The sequence below is a fragment of the Aotus nancymaae genome, unplaced genomic scaffold, assembly GCF_030222135.1.
Source record: "Aotus nancymaae isolate 86718 unplaced genomic scaffold, 86718_ANA_hifiasm-v0.15.2.pri h1tg000079l, whole genome shotgun sequence".
NCBI classification, from domain to species: domain Eukaryota; kingdom Metazoa; phylum Chordata; class Mammalia; order Primates; family Aotidae; genus Aotus; species Aotus nancymaae.
Window position 1 is genome coordinate 15,745,436 of NW_026988494.1, and position 24,691 is coordinate 15,770,126.

The window sequence follows — 24,691 nt, forward strand, 5'->3', positions numbered from 1 at the left end:
ACTCTGGAAGATGGGTTTGAAGGGACTGAAAACCCACAACTGAAGTCTAAGCCTCTTACAGTCTTCTGTGATGATGCTTCCCTTGCTGGCCTACATTGTCTTTGTTACCAGAATGAGGAACATAGAGCAGGGAATAAAAGGGCCACGGAAGAGATTTTCACAGGCCCAAAGTCTAATTTCAGGATTCTGCCAGACATTTTAGTTCAAATTACACTTTGGGCCTGTGAACACCACCAAAGAGTTTAACATGGGCTCTGGCACTGACACTCTGAAGGAAAATCTGCCAAGAACAGAAGGCTTAACTAACTTGGACTCAGAGAGCTTTAGCTGGGAGGACTGCCATAAAACACTACACTCCCTCCCCCATGCCAATCTGCTGTCTGAACCTCCATGAAGTCAGCCAGCTAGAACACTACAACATGGACCACACCTGTTTGTCTGAGGTTCAAGAGACATGTAGTCATTGCACCAGACCAACAACAGTTTCCTAAGATAACAGTTTTTAAAAGGAAATAAGTAGATTTTCAGTAAGTTGGGAATTACCTACATTCCTCCTTGTAACAACACTAAGGAATTGCAAAGTTTTAAATAAGAGTAAGTAACATGCAAGATTTGTCAACACGCTTATTTTGCACAGCCTCTCTGAAGAGCAGGAGGTAACCTGTGAACTTAGGAACTCCTGCCAGGCCTTTTTATGGTCTTCTAAGGCAAAATAAATAAATAAATAAACACCCACGTTCGCCAGCATCATGGCCCTGTGTGCACCATAGCTGGAATGAGACCAAAGAGAGAAAATCAACACCTAGAGCCCACTCTCCTTGGCCCCAACTCATGGACCTGTTTATTCACACAGGGACCAAGGAAGACTACCTCCTGCCCTCTAAGAGCACCAGAGCTCTCACTCTACAAAATAGAGACATGTAGACTTTCATGGCTTGGCATGTGCCAGGACCAAGTGCTCAACAACCTGTGCCTAGTCACCAGTGGCCAGGCTTATCAGATGTGGAGGCCTCTCCTCTAGGAACACAATACCAGGTATGAGGATTTCTGCCTTCTCCAGGGCACTGGGTCTAGGGGAAAAAGTTCCATGGGTCAGAGCTTAAGTTATAAATGCATTCTGATGCATACTTGCTTGAGGAACTCTAAGAAGCTAAATGACTTTGGGAAAATCAGATTCAGGGTGTCAGTTAACATGGGAAGATACAACCTCTTACCAAGCTGGAAGCACGGTTATTTGTCCTGCTTTCATCAAAGTAGATAGCACTCTCAAATGGAAATTAAAATAACAATCCTACCTTGAAAACATAAAGCACCACTGAACGGAATTAAAGATACGAATAAATGGTAAGATATCTTGTGTTCATGGATTGGAAGACTTAATATTGTGAAGATGTCCATGCTACCCAAAGCAACCTACGGAAACAAGGCAATCCCTATGAAAATCTCAAGGGGATTTTTTTGCAGAAGTAGAAAAATTCATCCTAAAATTCACATGGATTCTCCAGGGACTCCAAAGAGCAAAAAACAATTTTGAAAAAGAACAAAGTTAGAGGACTTACACTTCATAATTTCAAAATATAGTACAAAGCCATATCTATTTTGCAGCAATCAAACAGTGTGGTACTGGAATAAAGACAGACAAATAGACCAATGGAATAGAGAACCCAGAAGTATACCTTCACGTATGTGGTCAAATGATCCTCAACATGGGTGCCAAGACCATTCAATGTCTCTTCAACAAATGGTACTGGGAAAACTGGATATCCATATGCAAAAATAAAATAAAATAAAGATGGGCCCTTATCTTGTATTATATAGAAAAAATAACTCAAAATGGACTAAAAACCTAAACGCAAGACCCAAAAGTATTAAAATCCTAGAAAAGAACATAAGGGACAAGATTTATGATGCTGGAGTTGGCAGTGATTTCTTATGCATGACAGCAAAAGCAGAGGTAACAAAAGCAAGTATTAGACAAATGGAACTATATCAAACTTAAAAACTTTTATGCATCAAAGGACACAATCAAAAGAGTGAAATGGCAACCTACAGAATGGGAGAAACTATTAGTAAACTGCATATCTTAGGGAAATGAAAATCAAAACCACAATGAGATACTGCTTCACAATTGTTAGGATGGCCACTATTAAAAAATAAAAGAAAGAAAACATAATAAAACAAGTATTGGTGCGCATGCAGAGAAAATAAAACCCTAGTGCACTGTGAATAGGGATGTAAAATTATGCAACCACTATGGAAAAAAGCATGGAGATTCCTCAGAAATTTAAAAAAAGAATTCCTATACAATCCAGCAATCCCACTTCTGGATATATGCCCAAAAGACTTGAAAGCAGAATCTCAAAGAGATATTTGCACAGCCACGTTCACAGAGCATTATTCACAACAGTCAACAGGTGGAAGCAACCCAAATGTCCATCAAGTGATGAATGGATAAGCAAAATGTGGTATATCAATACAATGAAATAGTACTCAGTCCTAAAAGGAAGGAAATCCTGTTACATGCTACAATCACAGATGAACCTTGAGAACACTAAGTGATATAAGACTGTCACAAAAAGAAAATGCTGTATGATTCCACTTACATGAGGTAGCTAAAGTAGTCAAATTCATAGACACAAGAAGTAGAATGATGGTTGCCAGGGGCTGTGGTAGGTGGGAATGGAGAGATGTTTAATGGGTACAGAGCTTCAGTTCTAGAGATGAAGAGTTCCAGAGATCTAGAGTACAACAGTGTCAATAAACTTAATACTCCTAAACTACACCCTTAAAAATGACTAAGATGGCAAATTTTATGTTATGCGCTTTTAATCACAATGAAAAAAGAACAGGAAAAACAATCTTAGCATTGACTTCCGTCATTTTTGCAACAAACTCACAGAGCTGTAGTCAAAATTCTGACAATAAATAATGCACACAATGATGCAACGTATGCCACTAATTTTAAAACACCTTAGTATGCCACTCAAGATTTTGTTTGGTCTGGAAAACCACCTGACAAAATTCAGAGAGAATAAGAGAAGTTCAGAGGAATGGAAAATGTTTTTCTCCTGAATTTTCTTTACACAGACTCTGCCTTAGTTAATGAAAGTAGATTAGTAAGTTAATCATTTTAGCATTTTTTTTTAATAAATAAGGAAACTGATTTTCTTTGTCCTCCAATAAATTAACTGGCCTTCCTGGAGTGCCCACATGCCTTGGTGCTGTACTGGCAAGAGGAATCTTTTGGTAATTCTTTCACTCATTCAACAAGGTTTTACTGAGTACTTATTACACGCCAGGCATTACTCAAGGGCAGAAATGAATAAGAGTTTTTGGCCTTGACGATTTCACCCAGGACAGCTGATCTTTGTTAACCTGGTTAGAACCTTCCAGTAAATATATTGATCATTTCAGGGCACTAGCCATCTAAGATGCAACCCAAAAGTTTCACTCAGACTCCGAGGACCAATCATTCAGCTGAGCACTTTGGGATAAGAGTTGACAGAAACTGAGAGATGTCTATATAGACAACCTTCTTAAACATTTCAGTGCTAAAATTTATTTTAAGGAATTTATGATGAACAGGGAGAAGGAGGAGGTTATATGAACAGCATAAAATGACATATATGTGAATACAACAAAATAATCCATGATACATAAAATATACCTGTAGAGAATGGAAATAAATGAGCTTTAATAAAATCACTGGTTTGGACTGTATTTTACATTTTATTCCAAGAGAGTTAGATTAAAATTTTAACCTATCAATGAATACCAATTAATTTATTTAAATAAAGACAATTTCAAGGGTTAGGTATAAAAAGAAATCTGAGCTTAGAGACTTAGGCTACCATAAGCAAGTGTCTTATAAATAGTGATGGTAGTAAGATGATACAGATGATAATAATAGCCTCTCCAAGGCCACACTTAAAAAGAATAGCAGAATTGGTTCTAGAATCTAAGTTTTGTATTCTATGTCTGCTGTTATTTCCACCATGGGAAATCATTTCTTTTCCATCAAATGATACTTCTTGACCCACTTACCTCAAAGGATTTGTCAGAAGAAATAAGATAACTTGTAAGAGAAGGGAGGAAAAAGTAAACATTTTCTCAACCATGAGGTCAAAAGCAAAAGGAATGGTTTGGATATCCCTCTCTCCATGGGTTATTAGTCAAAAATTTTCTGAAGGAAGACAACTTTTATTCTAGGGCTAAGTTAGTAATAAATCAGAATACATCATCTTTCCCCCATTTCAGTGATATTTGCAAAATCAGAAAATCCCCTAGGTTTTTACCTTTTCTGTTTCAAAACAGTTTGCTCATTGTTAGTTTTGTTTTGCTGCGTGTTGCTGCTGAAAAGAAACACTGAGTAACTCATGTTTTGCAGTCTGTGCAATGTAGGACTTCAGTGACTGAATATGAGTCATGTTTGTACACTAATTCTAGAAGGAAATATCGTCAAAAATAGGAAGAACCTGTATTTCCAAGGAGACGTTATTCCACAAGATGTGGTACTGCCTCATTTTCTTCCTTGCCCAAGCATGTGTCATATTTTTTTAAAAAGGGTATCCAATTTTCTTTACTAAACTTGGATTTTCCTTTCTTTCATTTCAAGACTAAAAATTCACTGCAAAGGTGAGCTTTAGTATAAGAACAAACTAGTCTGATTATATGAGCCAGATAGTTTGTAATGATTAAAGCCATGGTTGTTAAATTTAAGTATAATTATGAAAAAGATTCAGCATCATGGAAATGTCCATTCTAGCCCAAATAATCTATGAAAGCAAGATATCCTAAGGAATTATGTCAAAGAACCTGACTTTTAAGATATCAAGATTTATTATAAGGCTCTAATAATAACTGGTAAAAACGTAATTGTGCAATTTATACAGTGTCAAATTGGGACACAGTTTAGCAAACAGATCAGTATTTTAAAAAAAAAAACAGTATGCTAAAAGACAAAACATGGTAAGAAAGATTGACAACTCAAAATTTCTGAAGACCCTTGGAACACTACATTATATAAAGAACTACAACAAGAAAAAGACAAATAATCTTATGGGAAAAAGAGCAAAAACGTGAGTAGATAATTCACAGAAGAGTCAACATGAATGGCCAAGAAACACAAGCTCACCTCACTAGTTGATTAGGTAAATGCAAAAACCTTAGGGGCCAGGAGTGGTGGCTCACCTGTAATTAAGATCCAATTCATACAAATCAGTTTGGCTCAAAGTTAAGATTAGTTAATAAATCCACATGGTTATATAAGTGAAACAATACAAAAGGTGCATAAAATGCTATAAATAAAAGCAAAGGAATAACAATGCCAAATTGCATCCAGTGACGCTGAAGCAGGAGAGTAAATCCCACTTTCATCCTTCTGCCCTATCCATCCCATTACCAACACCATTCTAGGTTATCACTTTTGGACAAACATGTTATTATTCCCCCTCCTTTGTTAAGCCAAAAGGTATCATACTATATTCACCATATTGTGTCTTGCTTTTTTTTAAACCTAACAATATAGTTTAGCAATCTTCATCAGTTCATAGGAATCTTCCAAATTTCCTTTAATGGTTACACACTAAGTTAATCACATGGATAGAGCAAAAATTATTTAGCTGGCCCCATTAAAGATATTTGGGTTTCTTCTAATATCTGCTATTACAAACAATAATTCAAAAAATAACTTTGGGGCAAGGCGTGGTGACTCTCCTGTAATCCCAGCATTTTGGGAGGCCGAGATAGGCAGATCACTTGAAGTCAGGAATTCAAGACCAGTCTGGCCAACATGGTGAAACCCCATCTCTACTAAAAAAAAAAAAAAAGTAATACTAATAATAAAAAAATTAACTGGGCATGGTGGTGGGTGCCTGTAATCCCAGCTACTTGGGAGGCTGAGGCAGGAAAATTGCTTAAAGCCATGAAGCAGAAATTATAGAGAGCTAAGACTGTCCCACTGTACTCCAGCTTGGAAAACGGAGTAAGGCCCTGCCTCAAAAAAATAAAATAAAATAAAATAATAACCTTAGGTATAAGTGTATGAATATGCTATTAAATCCGTAGAATAAATTCTCAGTAGTGACACTGTGGAGTCAACAAATAAGGATACCAGCGAATATCACATCAATACCAACTTTTGGGGAGTCTGTGGAGTAATGAGAACTCATATCCTGCAAGCAGGTCAATATGTCCATGCAAATACTTTAGAAAAGAATTTCCCAGAATCTAGTAAAGCTCAAATCTATATACTCTCTAGCTCTTAAACTCTACTCATAAGTAGAAACACAATATACTACAAGACATACACAGCCATTTAACGGCTTTACTCATGGCAACAAATCACACCAAAAAAAAAAAAAAAAAAGAATAAAGAAAGAGGGAAGGATGAATAATTTTTAAACTATAGTATATTTGCAAAATGGAATACAACACAGTAGTGAAGAATGAAGAAATCAAAGCTACAGGTATCAACAGTTATTAATCTCTCTATGCCTTAGACAATTAATCTCTCTTTGTCATAGTTTCTCCATTCATAAAGTAGAAATAATAATATTCACAGAACTAATATTTGCAATATTTATCAAGTTTTTAGAACAGTACCTGGCATGTAGTAACTATATAGATGTTTGTTAAATGAAATGGATCACAAATACAAATGTTACCATGTTGAGTGAAAAGTCAAGTTTCAGAAAACTATATACAGCATATGCAGACCAAGTGCAGGCAGTATAAAAACACACAAAACAATACCACATACTACTACAGCAAGTGCTTGCTCAACAATGCCCATAGGTTGTTGGCAATAGCAACTTTTAAGCAAAAGAACATATAACAACACCTTTTTTTCCCCTCTTAGTTATCACAAAATGATGTCGAACAAAATGACGTTGAGGATCTGCGTACACCATTTCACTTGAAGTCGCAGTTTCCAAGAACCTACAGATGTTAAGTGAGGACTTCCTGTATTTAGAAATGTAAAAATGCTATAGTAAAGGCAAGGGAATGGCAATGCCAAATTGCAGACACTGATGCCAGAGCAAGAGACAATTTGGAAGGAACGTCTGGGAAATTACTGGCAATGTTCATTCTTATACCTGGTGCTCATTCCGTTATTCTTCAAAGTTCTATGTATGCCATAAGCGTCCCATAGTAAACAAATAACTTTTTTTCTTTTTTTCCTTCTCTACTTGTGGGACTATTTAAGTAACATTTTTTCTAAATGAAGGATATTCAGTGGAGGAAAAGCAATAGAGTATATACTTATGAAACAATTACAAGCAAATACAGTGAAAAACTATCCAGTGATAGACATGAAAAAGGAAAAAGCATGATTGACAGAACACACAATACATGATATCTAAAACAATATCACAGATATTATTTTACCACAAAACAATTTTCAGATTCAGTAAAAAACAAAATCTAACCATACTCTGCTTACAATGACAAAACATTCAGATAGGAAGGTTAAAAATAAGAGCTCCACCAAGCAAATTCTGACAAAGAGAAAAAGCAACAGTGGAAATATAATTATATAAAATAGAATTCAAAATTTAAATAATTAATAGGAAAAGAGAATATTTGAAATCGGTAAAAAGAACACACCAAGCAGATGTCCTAAATCATTATGTGCTAAGCAGCATAACTTTAAAATATATAATGCAAACATGTTAGAACTGCAAGGAGAAAATGTCCAACCACAATCGTAACAGGAAATTTTTCACACATCTCTGTCAAAAATCAATTGAGCAAAAGGACCAAAATAATAAGAAACTCAACTCAATTTAGATAAACATGGAATTTTATATCTAAATAATAGAGAATACACATTTTCTCCACACTCAAAATACTTATTAAAAATAGAACACTGTGTTTTATGAATACCTAAGTCTTCAAAAAATTCCCCACATTTGAATTCTATAGGCCATGTGCACTGATTGCAATATAAGGGACTAGAAATTAACAAATAAATACTGATCAAAAACGAAAACATCAATGTCCTATCTGACTGAGATTTTAAAAACTAATTTAGGCCCTTTATGCCTTTTGGTAGATTCTGGAAATATTTTTCCTAGAAAATAACTTAAAACTGGGGGAAATTACATGCACAAAGCTATAAGATCAAGAATTACTCATATGGCAAAAAAATGTCTAAGTAATCTAAATGCCCTTTTTTAAAAATTTGAGGCAAGGTCTCATTTTGTCGCCCAATAACCTAGAGTAGAGTGGCACAATCACAGCTCACTGCTGCCTCAACTTCCGAAGCTCAAACAATCCTCCGGCCTTGGCCTCACAAGTAGCTGGGACTACAGGTGCACACCTCCATGCCCAGCTAATTTTTTAAAACATTTTTTTGTAGAAATGAGGTCTCCCTATGTTGCCCAGGCTGGTCTCAAGCTCCTGGGCTCAAGCAATCCTCTTGCCTTGACTTCACAAATTGTTGGGATTACAGGCATGAGCCACCATGTCTAGCCTAAATGTGTATTAATAAAGAAATACCTTAGTACTTTACAATACATTCATTTGATGAACTATTGTACAATCATCTCATTGACTGATATAAGCACCATATAGCAATGTAGCAAATCCTCGTGAGACTGGGCATAATGATTTACACTTGTAATTCTAGCACTTTGGGAGGCCAAGGCAGGAGGATTGCTTGAGCCCGAAAATTTGAGACCAGCCTGGGCAACACAGGGAGAACTCGTTTCTATAAAAAAATTGAAAAATTAAGGATTCATGGTAGCATATGCCTGTAGTCTTAGCTACTCAGGAAGACTGCTTGGGCTCTGGAGTTTTAGACTACAGTCAGCTTTACTGTACTGTACTCTATCCTGGGTAACAGAGTCAAACTCTGTTTAAAAAAAAAAAAACCCAAAAGAAAGAAAATCCTTGTGACAAGATCAAGAAAATAATCAGAATTGAAAATATGTAACTGGAAATGGTCATTTATCAGGAGATAAGATATAAATGGTCAATGAATATATAAAAAGCTATCACTCAAGAAATCAACATATGATGATTAATGAAAATAAGAGATCACTCATCCCACCATCAAGGTGTCCAACCATTTCTAAAAACTTTAACAGTTTACTGATGAGGGTATAAGGAACCAAGCATTCACACAACCGCTGAGAATTTATAGAAATTGGTACAACTTTTCCACAATTATTTTTGACAACATGTACAAAACTTTGTGAAGGCCTTTTGACCTTCACAAAGTTTTGTACATGTTGTCAAAATAATATTAAGAAATTCTATCTTTAAAATTCTATCTTTCAATATCATGAAAATGCCCATACTGCCCAAAGTAATTTATAAATTCAATGCTATCCCCATCAAGCTACCATTGATTTCTTCAGAAAATTGGAAAAAACTACTCTAAACTTCATATGGAACCAAAAGAGAGCCTGCATAGCCAAGACAATACTGAGCCAAAAAAAAAAAAAAACAAAACAAAGCTGGAGGCATCACGCTACCTGACATCAAACTATGCTACAAAGCTACAGTAATAAAAACAGCATGATACTGGTACCAAAACAGAGATATTGACCAATGGAACAGAACAGAGGCCTCAGAAGTAATGCCATACATCTACAACCATCTGTTCTTTGACAAACCCAACAAAAACAAGCAATGAGAAAAGGATTTCCTATTTAATAAATGGTGTTGGGAAAATTGGCTAGACATATGCAGAAAGCTGAAAGTGGATCCTTTCCTTGCACCTTATAAAAAATTAACTCCAGATGGATTAAAGATTTAAACATGAGGCCTAACACTATAAAAACCCTAGAAGAAAACGTAGGCAATACCATTCAGGACACAGGCATGGGCAAGGACCTCATGACTAAAACACCAAAAGCAATGGCAACAAATGCCAAAATAGACAAATGGGATATGATTAAACTTAAGAGCTTCTGTACAGCAAAAGAAACTATCATTAGAGTGAACTGGCAACCAAGAGAATGAGAAAAAAAATTGTGCAGTCTACCCATCTGACAAAGGGCTAATAACCAGAATCTACAAAGAACTTAAACAAATTTACAAGAAAAAAACAACCGCATCAAAAAATGGGTGAAGGATATGAACAGACACTTCTCAAAGAAGACATTTATGCAGCCAACAAACATGAAAAAAGCTCATCATCACTGGTCATTAGAGAAATGCAAATCAAAACATTGAGATACCATCTCATGGCAGTTAGAATGGCAATCATTAAAAAATCAGGAGACAACAGATGCTGGAGAGGATGTGGAGAAATAGGAACATTTTACACTGTTGGTGGGAGTGTAAACTAGTTCAACCATTGTGGAACAAGTGGGGCACTTCCTCAAGGATCTAGAAATAGAAATACCATTTGACCCAGCAATCCCATTACTGGGTATATACTCAAAGGATTATAAAAGATTCAATTATAAAGACACATGCACATGTATGTTTACTGCAGCACTGTTTACAATAGCAAAGACTTGGAACCGACCCAAATGCCCATCAAAGACAGATTGGATAAAGAAAACGTAGCACATATACACCATGGAATACTATGCAGTCATAAAAAAGGATGAGTTCATGTCCTTTGCAGGGACATGGATGAAGCTAGAAACCAACATTCTTAGCAAACTGACACAAGAACAGAAAACTAAACAGCGCCATGTTCTCACTCATAAGTAGGTGCTGAACAATGAGAACACATGGACACAGGGAGGGGAACATCACACATGGGGGCCTGTTGTCATATTGGGGGGAGCTAGGGGAGGGATAGTAGGCGGTGGGGGGATTGGGGAGGGCTAACATTAGGAGAAATACCTATTGTAGATGATGAGGGGATGGATGCAGCAAAACACCATGGCACGTGTATACCTATGTAACAAACCTGCATGTTCTGTACATGTATCCCAGAACTTAAAGTATAATTTAAAAAAAAATTTAAAAATGGGCAAAGGTATAGTTACCAGGATGTTCTCCATTATTTAAAATAGTGAAAAACAATGACAATCTAAATATCTAAAAATTAGAGAGCAGGTAGATATTATTTGATATAGCCATACTTATGTAATACTATGCAGTGTTTAAATTATATTATAAAATATAATTGTTGACAGAAAATGTCTCAATATGTATGTGAAGAAAAGCAAAGCATAAGGCACATGTAACGATTCCATTTTTGTTACATATATTTGACTATGTTTGTGTGTGCACATATAAAAAATTAATATATACATTAAAATCCCAGAAGACTATTGGCCAGATATAATAACAGTGGCCATCTCTGAATGATGGCACTTTTAGGTGATTTAATATCCTTTTGCTCTATATTTTCTAATTTTCAATAATGAATATGCATTACTTACATAAGAAAAATGTTATCAAACTATACAAATGAGAAAACAACTGAAGGAAAATTTTAAAACCTAAGAATGATTTAAAAATGGGATGGTGGGTATTTTTTTTTCTTTTTGCAATCTCTCTAGGATAGTCTCACATTATGCTTGTTACTTAATATTTAAAAAATTAATAGTGAAACCACCCATGCTCATTAAGGAGAAAATGGGATTAATCCTGCCACTCTAGCTTCCCTGCCTCTCTGTATTCCTTCTTGTAAGTGTAGACGTATTTCTCCAGGGAAGCCTCTTTGTGACCTTGTGTACCAAGCAAGAGTTCAGTGAGCACACAGAGGAGCTAGTGCCAAACTGCCATCAGCGTCTCCATGACTTGCCCACTAATCACTCACTACACTATAAAAAGACCTGATGGGAGAATGAGATCCTGGCCAGCTCTCCCACCAACTGCCTGTCCATGAGGCCTGCCACCCGACCTCTCTGGGTTTTAAGTTCTTCAACCATGAGAGGAAGGGTTTGGAAGGGTGTAGAAGGGGTGATCTCTATGTTTCCCTGGTTCAAATACTTGGATTCTATGTGCAAGTTGGAAATACAGCTGACAATAACCAAGAGAGACCTGGAAATCTACACATGGATATCTACAAAGAGCCATAAAACCTAAAGGAGATAAAACTAAAGGTATGAAAAGCTAGCTGAAATCATAGTTTCATGTGGCTTCAGTGCTTGGGTTTTACACAATGCCTTCACTCACTCTGTACTCTCTATTCACATCACTGAGCTGCCAGTAATTATTAGGGAGGCCCATCCGCTTGTATTCTTCACTGAGATTGATCAGCACCCAGCCTTGCTCTCTTTCTTCTTTATCCAGCATGGGGTTAAATGAAAAGCAGTATAACTCCTCGTATTTCACTGCAAGAAAAGGGAGGATAAAGTTAAATAAAGCTTAGTCAAAACCAGAGCCAAATCTCCCCGGAAACATTCTGTCTCAGCTGGAGTACCCTAAGAGGCTATCTCAATCCCCACCCCTAGCACACTCCTGGGAGCAACCTGTGTGCAGTGGATAGGGTCCCCCACCTCCTCCCAGCAATGACAAGAACACCTTAGGGTATCAAAACTCAACTCTGCAGTACCTTCTTTCCTTTTAGAACACAGGGACGTCTCCATTTTGTGCTGCTTTTTTTTTTTTTGGTTGCTTTAAAAGCAAATATATTTTCCAGACCACATGAAATATGGAACATAAAAATTAAGAACATATGCATTCATTAGGCATCAAGATTCCATTTTTTTAATGCACCTGAAGCTTGGATTTGGAATGGCCTCTCAGAGGCAGACACAGGCCCAGGCCAAATGTACATTTTGATGCTCACAGTATTAAAAAAGAAGAAATAAGAAAACTGAAAAAACTGTGGATTACATGTTTGCACTGGGAACATCTGAACTTTAAACAACTACATAAATGTCGTAATTCCACTGTCCATTTGCATAGGATTCATTAAAAAAAATCAATTCATAGTGTACAGCGCTGTGCTCGTGGGACGAGAACTGGAGAAGGCTGCATCATGATGCAGCTTCTTTCAATCCTGTTGTGTTCTCTCTGATGCCTGTGAAGCCCAAAAGCCCCACTGTTTCCCTCTCTCCAGTAAAAGCTAGGATTTTATTTTCTTGCTCTGGTCTTGCCATTTAAGGGGAAGTGTAGAGACCAGCGCTATCCAACAGAAATATAATGTGACCTATGTAGGTCATTTTAAATGTCCTTGTAGCCACATTTCAAAAGAGTTAATTTAATAATCTATTTTATTTAACCCAATATATCCCAAATCATTATGATTTCAACATGTGTGATATAAAATGTATTAATATTTGATATATTTCATTTTGTACTGTCTTTAAAATTTCACACGTATTTTTCACTAAATGGCACATCTCAGTTCGGAGTAACACTGAACAGCTATCTGTGGCCAGTGGCTACCATTTTGGACAGTGCAGATCTAAGCATTTCTGATGATAACAAAGGATAGCTGATACTCAGACCTTGTTTTGTTCCAGATTCTGTTGCAATTAAGTGCATTAATCCGGTTAGTAGGCAACACTGATGGTCCTCACTCTACTGATGAGAAATCTGAGGCAAAGGGAGTTTGAGGCACATTCCTTCACTCAAAGTCACATAGCTAGTAACTGGGAAGTCCAGGTTGAAATGAGACATCTGGCTGCAGAAGAAGGCCTGCTCCTAATCATAACATATCACTCCCCAAAGGCAGATCCTTCTCTCTTCTTCCTTCCTTGTTCCAGTCCCCTAATCTTCCTGTTTCTCTCCAATACATTTCCTTCTCATAGCTTCCCTAGGTCCTCCTAGGTCCTTAGCATACTGAGAGCATTCAATGTGGACAATTTAAGGTTCCTAAACACATGTATTTGAAGCCCTTTATAGGATCTCACCACCAGCAAGAGGCTGCAGCAACACACAGGCAGCCTGACACAATTCAGGTTTCAAATTTGTTTTGATGGCTACTGAGATGACTCATCCACATGAAAGAGGAAAGATAAGGGTCATATTTTAAGAACCAGATTTCTTCATTTTTCTTGTGATTCAGAAGCAACTGTGGTATGTCAGTGAGATAAATTATGTCCTATTTCAGTCTTTCTCGATGTCATATTTCTAAACTTCAAAACTTAGAATACTATTTGGATAAATAACAAAATATGCACATCCAGGTGCACTCACACACAAACCAGAGCAGACACTTTCCATAGAAACAATTTCTTATCATCTTAGTTAATATTGCAGACAGTATGTAACTTGAAATCCCATTCTGGGAATAGTTGGCTGGACACTGACACATCTTTTCCATCTCTAAGTGCCATTTTCATGACTCAGGTTTCTGCTACCATAATGTTAACCACAAATCCAAGTTGTTTAAGATGCCAAAAACACTCTCTTGAGAAAGCCTCAGTTCCCTCAGTAAAAGAAGACCTACTGAAGATGGGGTAATAATGGAATTTAAGCTCCCTTTGTTAAATATTTACAAACAGCTGTAAAGGTAGAAGAAAAACATCCTATGACTACTGACAGTTTTCTGTGTGTGGGCTGATACTTGTTTCCACTGGGTAGAGAAAATAAAACTATCCATAAATTACAGCAAGAATAATTTATAACAGACATTAAGGAGATCACTCTTGAACTAGGTGACATTAGGATGGGTTGACACTGAAATTATGAATTTTTCCTTTCAGACATTTTTAAGGAAAATGGTGATCAACCAATCTTCATGCCCAATTTAAGCAAAATTCTACCTGACAGCAAGGAAAAACCCCATTTTTGTCAGTCAAAACTCAGTCATGTTAATATGGGCAAGCTTCTTACCCACAGGCAAGCCCAGAAGCGGCCTCCAGAATCTGCCTACTCTGAGAAATCAAAAAAGTGCCACTAGCACAGAAGAAAATTTTTTTGTTCCCATAATTTTCTGTTCCTTTCACTCTCGACTTTTGCCAAATACATAGCAGAATTTTTAGCAATTAGCTGGAAGGTAAGTTAAAAAAAAAAAACTAGATCTTGATCATCTTTTTAATTTTTTGGCTTATAGACTTTTTAATAATATATTGGAAAATTATAGTTGTATATATTTCTGGGGTAAAAAGTGATGTTATGATTTTTGACTATAATGTAGAATAATTCAAGCAAATTAACATATACATTGCCTCAAATATTTCACATATTTTGTAAAGAGAATATCTGAAATTTAGTGTTTTGAAATGTACACTACTCAATTATTACCTACACTCAGCACACTGTGCAATAGATCTCAAAATAATGATACTTATTTCTCCTGTCTAAAGCTTTGCACCCTTTGACCATCATCTCCCCATCTCCCCTGCTCCCAGTCTCTGCCATTCTACTCTCTGCTTCTATGAGTTTAACTGTCACAGATCCCACATATAAGTGAGAACATGTGGTATTTGTTTTTTATGTTTTTGTCTTTCTTCACTCAGCATAATCCTCTCCAATTCCATCCATGTAGTCACAGATAATAAAATGTCTTCTTTTTGAAGGCTGAATAGCATTCCATTACTTATATATACCACGTTTTCTTTAGCTTTTTATGCATTGATGGATACTTAAGTTGATTCCACAACTTGGCTACTGTGAATAGTGCTGCAATGAAAATGTGAGAGCAGACATCTCTTTGACATGTAGATTTCAATCTTTCCAGTAAGTGCTCAGAAGCAGGAGTGTTGCATCATCTAATTTTATTTTTGTTTTCTGTGGAACCTCCATCTATTTTCCATAATGGCTGTAGTAATAATTTACATTCCCACCAACAGTGTGTAAACATTCTCTTTCCTCCGCACCCTTGCCAAAGCTTGTTATCTTTCATCTTTTTGGTAAAGGCCATTCTAACAGTTGTGAGGCAATATCTCACTGTGGTTTTAATTTGCATCTCCCTAATGATTATTGAGGTAGAGCATTTGTTCACGTATTTGTTAGTCATCTATGTCTTCTTTTGAGTAATGTCTCTTCAGGTCCCTTTCTTAATCAGAGTACTTGTTCTTTTCCTATAGAGTTGTTTGAGTTCCTTACATATTTTGGATATTAATCTCTTATCAGATTTATGGCTTGCAAATATTTTCTCCCATTCCTTAGAGTGTCTTTTTACTCTGTTGTTTCCTTGGTTATGCAGAAGCTTTTTATATTTTAGACAAATCTGTAATCTTTACAGAATCTGAACAGAGAGAAAATATTTGCCTACTCTAGGAAGGTCATATCCCTCAGCTGATTTTTTACCCACTTTTAAAACAGGCATGTTAAAAGCTCCACTGGCTTTTCCCATCAGTCTGAGCCAGCATATCCAACATAAAACAAATTTTGCTGTTAGTGACCAGCAGCTTTCAGCAGGAAGTGTACCGAAGGCCTTACCCTAAGGGGCCCCATTACACAAGAGCTCCTCCAATAAGAAGCAAATACTCAAAATGGCTTTGAACTGGGGAGTAAACTGAATGTGCACCTTTAATTTTTAAAAAAATTCCGAAAAAGTTAATGTGGAAATCTTGCTTTTCACAGTATCATATATTATCTACATAAATCATATAACTAATGAAACAGGAGTCAAGCTTTAATGTTTTCCTGCCCAGAAAGCAAAATGATAGTTTCTAAAATACTACATGAAATTAAGAATGAGTAACATTTGGCTATTTCTAGGAAGACCAAATCAGTGTTTCAGTTGAAAGCAAGAGCTCAACCCAAGCATAGAGATGCATGTTTTGACTGACTTTATTCTAGCATGGGTATTCATTGTGCTCCCCTTAAGCTAGGGAAGCTTGTGGCACTACAGTACAACTCAGTCTCTATTGCCCTCCCTAGCTCCTTCACTCTCAGATAACCCCACTTCCTACTTCCCATAGAACATACAAGACATCAGGTGGAACTCTCAACTTGGAACCACCAGGCGAATTAACAGGGCTGCATCCATACCCAACCTTTGCTCCTTCTCTCCCATGTAAAGGAAAGGGTGTTCCTTCTGCCAAAATAAGGGAGAGATGTGGGGACAACAAAACATTACGGAAGGAAGGAAGAGAACCTAGCTTGTTCCCTAGGCATCAGGTTAAAGGTTATAAAAACAGAATTATTTAGCATAAATATATGGAGGAATAGCCTCTCACTATAGACTAACTGGGAGAAGCAACAAATAATGCAATATTAAAATCAAAAGTATTTTAAAAATCTAAAGAAAAAAATAAACATGCATCAGCATCAGCAGAATGTGAACAATGGGAAAGGGAAGGGAAAAGTTACCAATAGTCATCAGGACACAGAGATGTGAGCATTTTTTTAATAACCACAGGAATTATTGAAAGCTAAATTGCATCAAACATTATGCTGAATTCAGGCAATTTAAAATAACTGTATCTGAAAAACCATTTAGAGTGGGGTTAGAAGATAATACAGCTATTACTGGATTTTGCGTATTTAAAATAAAAATGACGGTGCCTCACCTTTGCTGTCTTTTTTTTTTTGAGACAGAGTCTCCCTCTGTCACCAGGCTGGAGTGCAGTGGTGCAATCTCGGCTCACTGCAATCTCCACCTCCCAAGTTCAAATGATTCTCCTGCCTCAGCCTCCCAAGTAGCTGGGACTACAGGCATGCACCACCATGCCCAGCTAATTTTTGTATTTTTAGTAGAGACGGGGTTTTATCATGTTAGCCAGGATGGTCTCTCGATCTGTTGACCTTGTGATCCACCTACCCGGCCCTCCAAAGTGCTAGAATTACAGGCCTAAGCCACCGTGCCCAGCCTGCTGTCTATTTTAAACACTGTGTTTAAATTGTGTTGGAATTAAACACTAGGACTGTTGAAGCTAACACAGTGGAAAAGGGCTGCAAGACTCTGATAAAAAAGAAATTACCACTGCAAAAATTGCTTAAACATCAATAACTTAGATAAGGAAAATAAAAAGTTATAAATTAAGCAAATGAGACTACTTCAATCATGAGATTTTTTAAAATCAAAAATATCCAAAAGAATTGGGGAGTAAGATACTAAAAAGAAACTAGGAAAAGGAGGAAAATAAACAAAAGAAACTATTTAAGTGTTGAACCAGCCACCAACACTAAAGAGGGAAAGATAATTGATTCAAAAATAAACAGCAGGAGGCAAATTGCAGGGAAGAGAGGAGAGACATGGGAAAGCTGAGGCCCTCTGAGAAACAGGAGTATTTTCATTATAAAAGTTCACATCCTTATAAATACATTAGATCTACAAGGTTAACTGATCTCATTTGAGCCACAACCCTTATTTTAACCTACGTTAGTTCTTTACCAAGAATTCAAGAGCTTCTTGCATTTGGCCATGTTATGTTTTGCCTGAGATCTTCTATCGTCTGTGACCAAATTCTTATCAATCTTTATTCATACAAAAAGCAAATCAATAAAAATCTCTCCTAATTTTTTAGTAATTTAATTTACCCTTATACCACAAATCCTAACTCAGTAAAGAGAGAATCTCAACATTTATTTTAAGTTGTCTGAATTCAGCAGAATGTGTAAAGCAATTTAGCTTTCAATAGTTACACTGGTTTTAAAACACCTCATGCCTCTGTGTCCCTCTGCTGACAGTTGGGAACTTTTCCCTTCCCTTCCCCATCCCTAGCATTCTGCTGATGCTAAGGTTTTAAAGTACTTTTGATTTTAATATTAAATTATGACAACTTTGAAAATATCTCCTTCAGAGGCCTTGACTTAAATGAACACCCAAACATTTCTTTCTATGTAAAAACAACTGTTTTGTCCTTTATAGCAATGGTTCCCAAACTTTTTAGTACCAGGGACTAGTTTTGTGGAAGACAGTTTTTCCATGGATGAGGGTGTGGTTGGGGGATTGTTTTAGGATAAAACTGTTCCACCTCAGATCATCAGGCATTAGATTCTCGTAAAAAGCACACAACCTAGATCCCTGGCATGTGTGGTTCACAATAGGGTTCGTGCTCCTAAGAGAATTAATGCCACTGCTGATCTGATAGGAGGTGGACCTCATGCTTCCTTGCCCACAACTCACCTCCTATTGTGTGGCCTGGTTCCTAACCGGCCATAGACTGGAACCTATCTGTGGCCCAGGGGTTAGGGACCCCTGCCCTATAGAACCTTGCAGTTAGCTGGGTTTCCATAAAAGAAACTGAAAATATGTAAATTTTGTTGATGACTAACCAGAATATCAAGAGAGAGCTATATTATACTACTAGAATTCAAAGTACACCTCCCTCACAAACCACACACACCCCCTTATTCTCATACACTTAGAGGAGGGGGAGTGTGTATTTTATAAAATATCTTCAGATGGTTCTAAAAAGCCACCCATGCCCCAACTGAAGGCTACTGTTTCATGTCTAACCCCTTCCACACTTCCCCATCTCCCTCTACAGTCAAAGTCCTGCTTCCAAAGTTATAGACTATAATATGCCCCAATTTTAGCACTGCCTTTAACATTACACTGTGAAACTGATTGTGTTCTAGTTCGCCTTCCCACATTTATTAAAGCACTATATTTTATGCAAACTGGTGTTTCTAATCCCCATGTTTCAAAATGCTAGTGATTCTTCTTAACTCCTCTTAGGTGATGGCTTTGATTCAATGAATTACTATGATTTCCTTTTTTTAGAAAAGGTAGCCAGTCAGGTCTCTGACTACATCTAATATCTAACTCCCAAAACTTCATATTTTAAGAAAAAGGTATCTATTTTTGAAAGTGGGGGAACATACTAATTTCCCCCTCGGGGATCCTCACACTGAGAGTCCTAGCACTTGCTGCCTGAGGGCTGTGACCCTCCTGGCCCCTGTGATTCACTCTTCCAGCTGCTCAGCCCTTCCCCAGTTCTCTGGGCTATTCCTAAATCCCATTAATCCGCTCAGAGCACATTTATCGCCCAGTACTTCCATTAATCAGTGACACAGAAACTGTTAGCACAGAATTCTCCTCACATTCTCTGCTGCGTGCAACCTAATGTACATCTTCCCAGAACTTCTGTTCCAATTTTAGTGCACCCTCCCAAAAGTTCAACTGCTTTTCTGGCTTACTCTGCCGTTGTTTTAACACACTCGGATGAAAAAGCCTCAACCAACTGCCTTTAAAGGGAAACTGTAAAGTAAAAATTACCAGATTTTGACAACTCCCTGGCATCGTTTCCATTCAGTAACTTTATCTCTTAGCTACCTACAAAGGATATGGACAAATCATAAGAAACAAGGCATTAGGATCCAACCAAACGCCTTGGCAGGTTTATAATTGAACTCCTTGTCCTGAATCAAAAAGTTAACTATCAGTACATATCTTATTTCCTTTATTAACTACTTCTGTGTAACACAACTTTTGTATAAATGATCTCTTTTCACTGTATTCTTCCAAGAAACATAGAGTATATTTCTTTTAAGGAAAACAACACCACAACTCACACAAGCCACACAGAGAGGCAAGAAACACTTCTGTACAAGTCAAGAGTAAGCTATAAATCTAAAGAGCCCAAGATGACAGCTAGAACAAGATAGCAATGGAGAGAACATATTTTTCAAACCCAAATGTTCTTCCCACCACATCAAATTTTCTTCTTTTTTTTTTTTCCAGGAGAATCAGCACATCCACACTCTGAATAGTCACTGATGCTAACAAAGTCTAGTTGCACCAACCTTGGAAAAAATAAATTATTATCAAAAAGCAACAGAGGGGCAGGCATGATAGTTCACGTCTGTAATCCCAGCACTTCGGGAGGCCGAGGCAGGTGGATCACTTGAGGCCACGAGTTCAAGACCAGCCTGGCCAACATGGAGAAACCCCATCTCTACTAAAAACACAAAAATTAGCAGGGTGTGGTGGTAGGCACCTGTAGTTCCATCTACTCAGGAGGCTGAGGCATGAGAATCGCTTGAATCTGGGAGGTAGAGGTTGCAGTGAGCTGAGATGGCACCACTACACTCCAGCCTGGGCAATGGAGCAAGACTATCTAAAAAAAGAAAAAAAACCAAAGAAATGAAAAAGCAATGGAGACCAAACCTTAAAAGCCTCAAGAGGGAGAAAACTGCACTAGAACTGTCTGATAACATTTCCCACACAAAACAATTGGTCAGTTCTGTCACTGGCCCCATTCAAGGCGGCTCGATTACCACAATATAAGAAGGGCATAACTTAAAGGCAATTTCACCCCCAAAGGAAAACATCCTATAACCCCCACCAAGATTAAGTTAATACTAAGATTTATGAAAGAGACCCACATAGTAAATAACTTGGAAGAGACCCTAAAAAACAAGAAACTATATATCCGGCAATCATTCAGGCTTGTCCTCATCTGAGGACCAGACTGACACATAATCCCTCAAATACTATCATTTCTAAGCACCATACAAATTCTTGAACATGATTTCCAAATTTTTAAGAGAGGTTCCGTATTAAATGCCAAGTTCCTCTGCTCTACCTGGCCTTGCAAGGCGTATCAGGGAGATGTACACGTCATGGCAATCTCTTTCCTGAGGTATGATGAGCTGTATTATCTGAAAGTTCTTGCAGCGAATCAGCAGAGGGCATCCAGTAGCAGTTGTTGCTTGTTTCTCAATGGTGGAAATCTGACTGTGAAGAATCTAAAACCAAACGTTAATTTGCATAAGCTAAGCACAAGTAACTAATGAATATAAGGACTAACATTTCTTTGTGGCTCAAAGAAAGACAAGAAACAGTGCCCAACCTCCAGCTAGTTCAATCCTTATATCCAGATGACAAGCACTGAGATGTTCCGGGTAAGAACCAACTTCCTAAATTTTTAATTTTATTTTTCAATACCAAGCTTCTTGATAGCCAGGATAGTTATTTCAAAGCAAACCATTCAGCATATAAAGTTGCATAAGGCCAGGTAATGAAACATTATGGTAGTCAAATGTTGAATGCACTTCATAGCTAAAATTAAATAAGGTCATGAGAAGTTAGTAAAATAAACTTCTGCAATCAACAAAAGTTAGAGATGGCTCCGCTGGGAGGTGCCACCATGCTCCTTAATTCCACATGGAATGTTCAACTTCTGTATCAACATGGGATTGTTGTTTTCCAAGCTGTTGGTGGTCGGGCAGGCTACAAAAGAAGGGATTTGTTTTATTTTTTATTTTTTAAATTAATATTTTTTACTGCAAATCATAGTTGTACGCATTTACGGGGTACAAAGTGATGCTGTGATAGATATACATCATGTGGAATGGATTAAATTGAGCTAATTAACATAGCCATTGGTTATCTATAGTTTTTTTTTTTACAGTGAGACCCTTGAAATTTACTCTTATAATGATTTTGAAATATACATTACTACTGAGTATGGTCACCTTGCTGTGCAATAGATTTCAAGATGTTTCCTCCTGTCTATTGGAAACTTGGTGTCCTTTGATCAATATCTCCTCATTCCCTCCCTATCCTGTGTACTCTCAGCCTCTGGTAAAACCATGATTCTACTCTCTAAAGAGGAGATTAACTTTAAAGGAAATCATGCTGAAGTGCATCTCTGGTGTTACAGGAGGGTCTCTGCTCAGTCTTCAATGGCAGCATTTTATTAAGTTTCCTCTACACTAAGAAGTGCCTGCCACCTTCTGCTAAAAATGTATCACGGTGCATGGAATATAGAAAAGGGAAATCTACAATTCAGGGATGTCACGATTGGGTTGCAGAAAAAATAATATGGCCAGGCGCAGTGGCTCATGCCTGTAATCCCAGCACTTTGGTAGGCCAAGGCGGGCAGATCCCTTGAGGTCAGGAGTTCAAGACCAGCCGGGCCAACATGGTGAAACCCCATCTCTACTAAAAATACAAACAAGTAAGCCAGGCATGGTAGTGCATGCCTGTAGTCCCAGCTACTCAGGAGGCTGAGGCAAGAGAATCACTTGAACCCAGGAGGCAAAGGTTGGAGTGAGGCGAGATCACACCACTGAACTCCAGCCTGGGCAACAGAGTGAGACTCCATCTCAAAAATAAGAAGAATAAATATCTAATAGTTTCATTAATAAGTAGCACAAATACCTGATGGTGAAACTCCTCTAGCTTTTCTTTTTCCAATTATTGGAAAAGTAGAGGCAACATAATAAAATGACCAAATGGCTGCATTATAGGACCCTACAAATAAAGAGTACTGCAAATGGAACACTGGAGGATGAAAATGCTGCATCTGGAAAACTGACATCATTCAATCTCTCCTTGACAGCTGTGACAGGAAGCACTTGTATCATCTGGCTATTTCTAAGTCTTTCTTTAATGATGTTCAAATAATTCGTGTTTAAAATGATTAAGTAGATATGACTGCATAGAAAAAGGTCAAACACACATTCCAGAAACAGCTCCCTAACACCCAAGCACTAAAAGCCCACCCATCTCATCCTAAAGAAAAATGGAGGGCAAAACCTTTTTACTTCAAACAACACAAAATAAGGAAAGCTAAAAATAAAGAAAGCATACCCATGTTTCTTTTCTTGTATCAGGTGAATTTTCGACGAATATGACGTGAGTAGCCGTCAAATACAAAGTACCTAGAGCTGCTTTTTTAGGAGACACTCGATCTACCAAGCGGACATTTTCAACCTAGGGAAATCGGCATGATGAAAAGAGTTACCAGAAACCAGAAGAGTGATTCACAAAATAAATGATAAGAGAGTAAACTCATACTTATCCCAAAATGCAATTTTTTGAGAATTTCCCCAATAATAAAAACCAAAACACGTCCCCTTAAGTTAATTGGATCTCTGAATATGATTCTGTATATCCAAAGATGAAAATTCACCAATTATGAAAATATGACTTTAAATGTACCACAAAAGATTTGTAGACCCTATTAAGAATACCCTCTCTGAGTTTTACACTGGTCTACACTTTTATTTCATTGGAATTATATAACATTTCTAATTTAAAGCAGAAAGTGTATGTGTTAAAGTTCTGAGTTTACACAGACTATGTATGAATTACATTCTATGAAAAAGAAAATAACACATTTTTCTACGTGTTTCTAACTTGTAGAAATGGACTTAAGGCTGTTTGCTTCCATATAAACTAGTAGGAAGTATAAACATACTCATGGGAGAAAAAAAGTAATCAGATAAATATATATAAGGAAAACATACCATTTCAAGATCCTTATATTGATTTGTAAAAAAATCTTTCTAATGAATGGCATTATCACAACTCAGCTAAAATCCAAACTGCTACAAAAGATATCTAGAAATAATTTTTATCAAGCATACATCTCTCATATGCAGGGCAATTTCAAGGATATGTGCACTGAGATCATCCTAACATAATATCTAATTGAAATGACAAGACAGTCTCTACAGGCAAGAGAAAACTGAAGCAATGATGACTCTAGTAAGACACAGCCACTATAACCACCAGAGGAACATTCCTATAATGACCACAGGGCACAGCAATCCTACCACTGCCAAGAATCAACCACCTGCAGATAAACACTGACTCATCCCTCCAGTCAAAATGGTAGTTGCTTCCATGAGGCAGCTTAGGAACTAATGCATTGTATTCACTCCATTCTTCAGTTTAAATAAAAGCTGTGGGCCAGCATGGTGGCTCACACCTGTAATCCCAGCACCTTGGGAGGCTGAGGCAGGCTGATCACCTAAGTCAGGAGTTTGAGACCAGTCTGGCCAACATGATGAAACCCCGTCTCTACTAAAAATACAAAAATTAGCCTAGTGTGGTGGCGGGCACCTACAATTCTAGCTACTCAGAAGGCTGAGGCAGGAAATTCACTTGAACCCGGAAGGCAGAGCTTGCAGTGAACCGAGATCATGCCACTGCACTCCAGCCTGGATGACAGAGACTCTATCTAAAAAAATA

General features: G+C 37.3%; 1 protein-coding gene across 1 annotated transcript in view; it reads right to left on the bottom strand.

Moving 5' to 3' along the window:
- MTMR7 (myotubularin related protein 7) overlaps positions 1–24,691 on the bottom strand; it is a 113,798-nt gene that overhangs the window by 51,340 nt on the left and 37,767 nt on the right. Inside the window, exons 2-4 of the mRNA XM_012435228.3 lie at positions 23,306–23,428; positions 21,294–21,456; positions 12,094–12,251 (exon numbers count right to left, since the gene is read on the bottom strand). Of these exons, the coding sequence (XP_012290651.1) occupies positions 12,094–12,251; positions 21,294–21,456; positions 23,306–23,428 (444 nt within the window). The remainder of the gene's footprint in view (positions 1–12,093; positions 12,252–21,293; positions 21,457–23,305; positions 23,429–24,691) is intronic.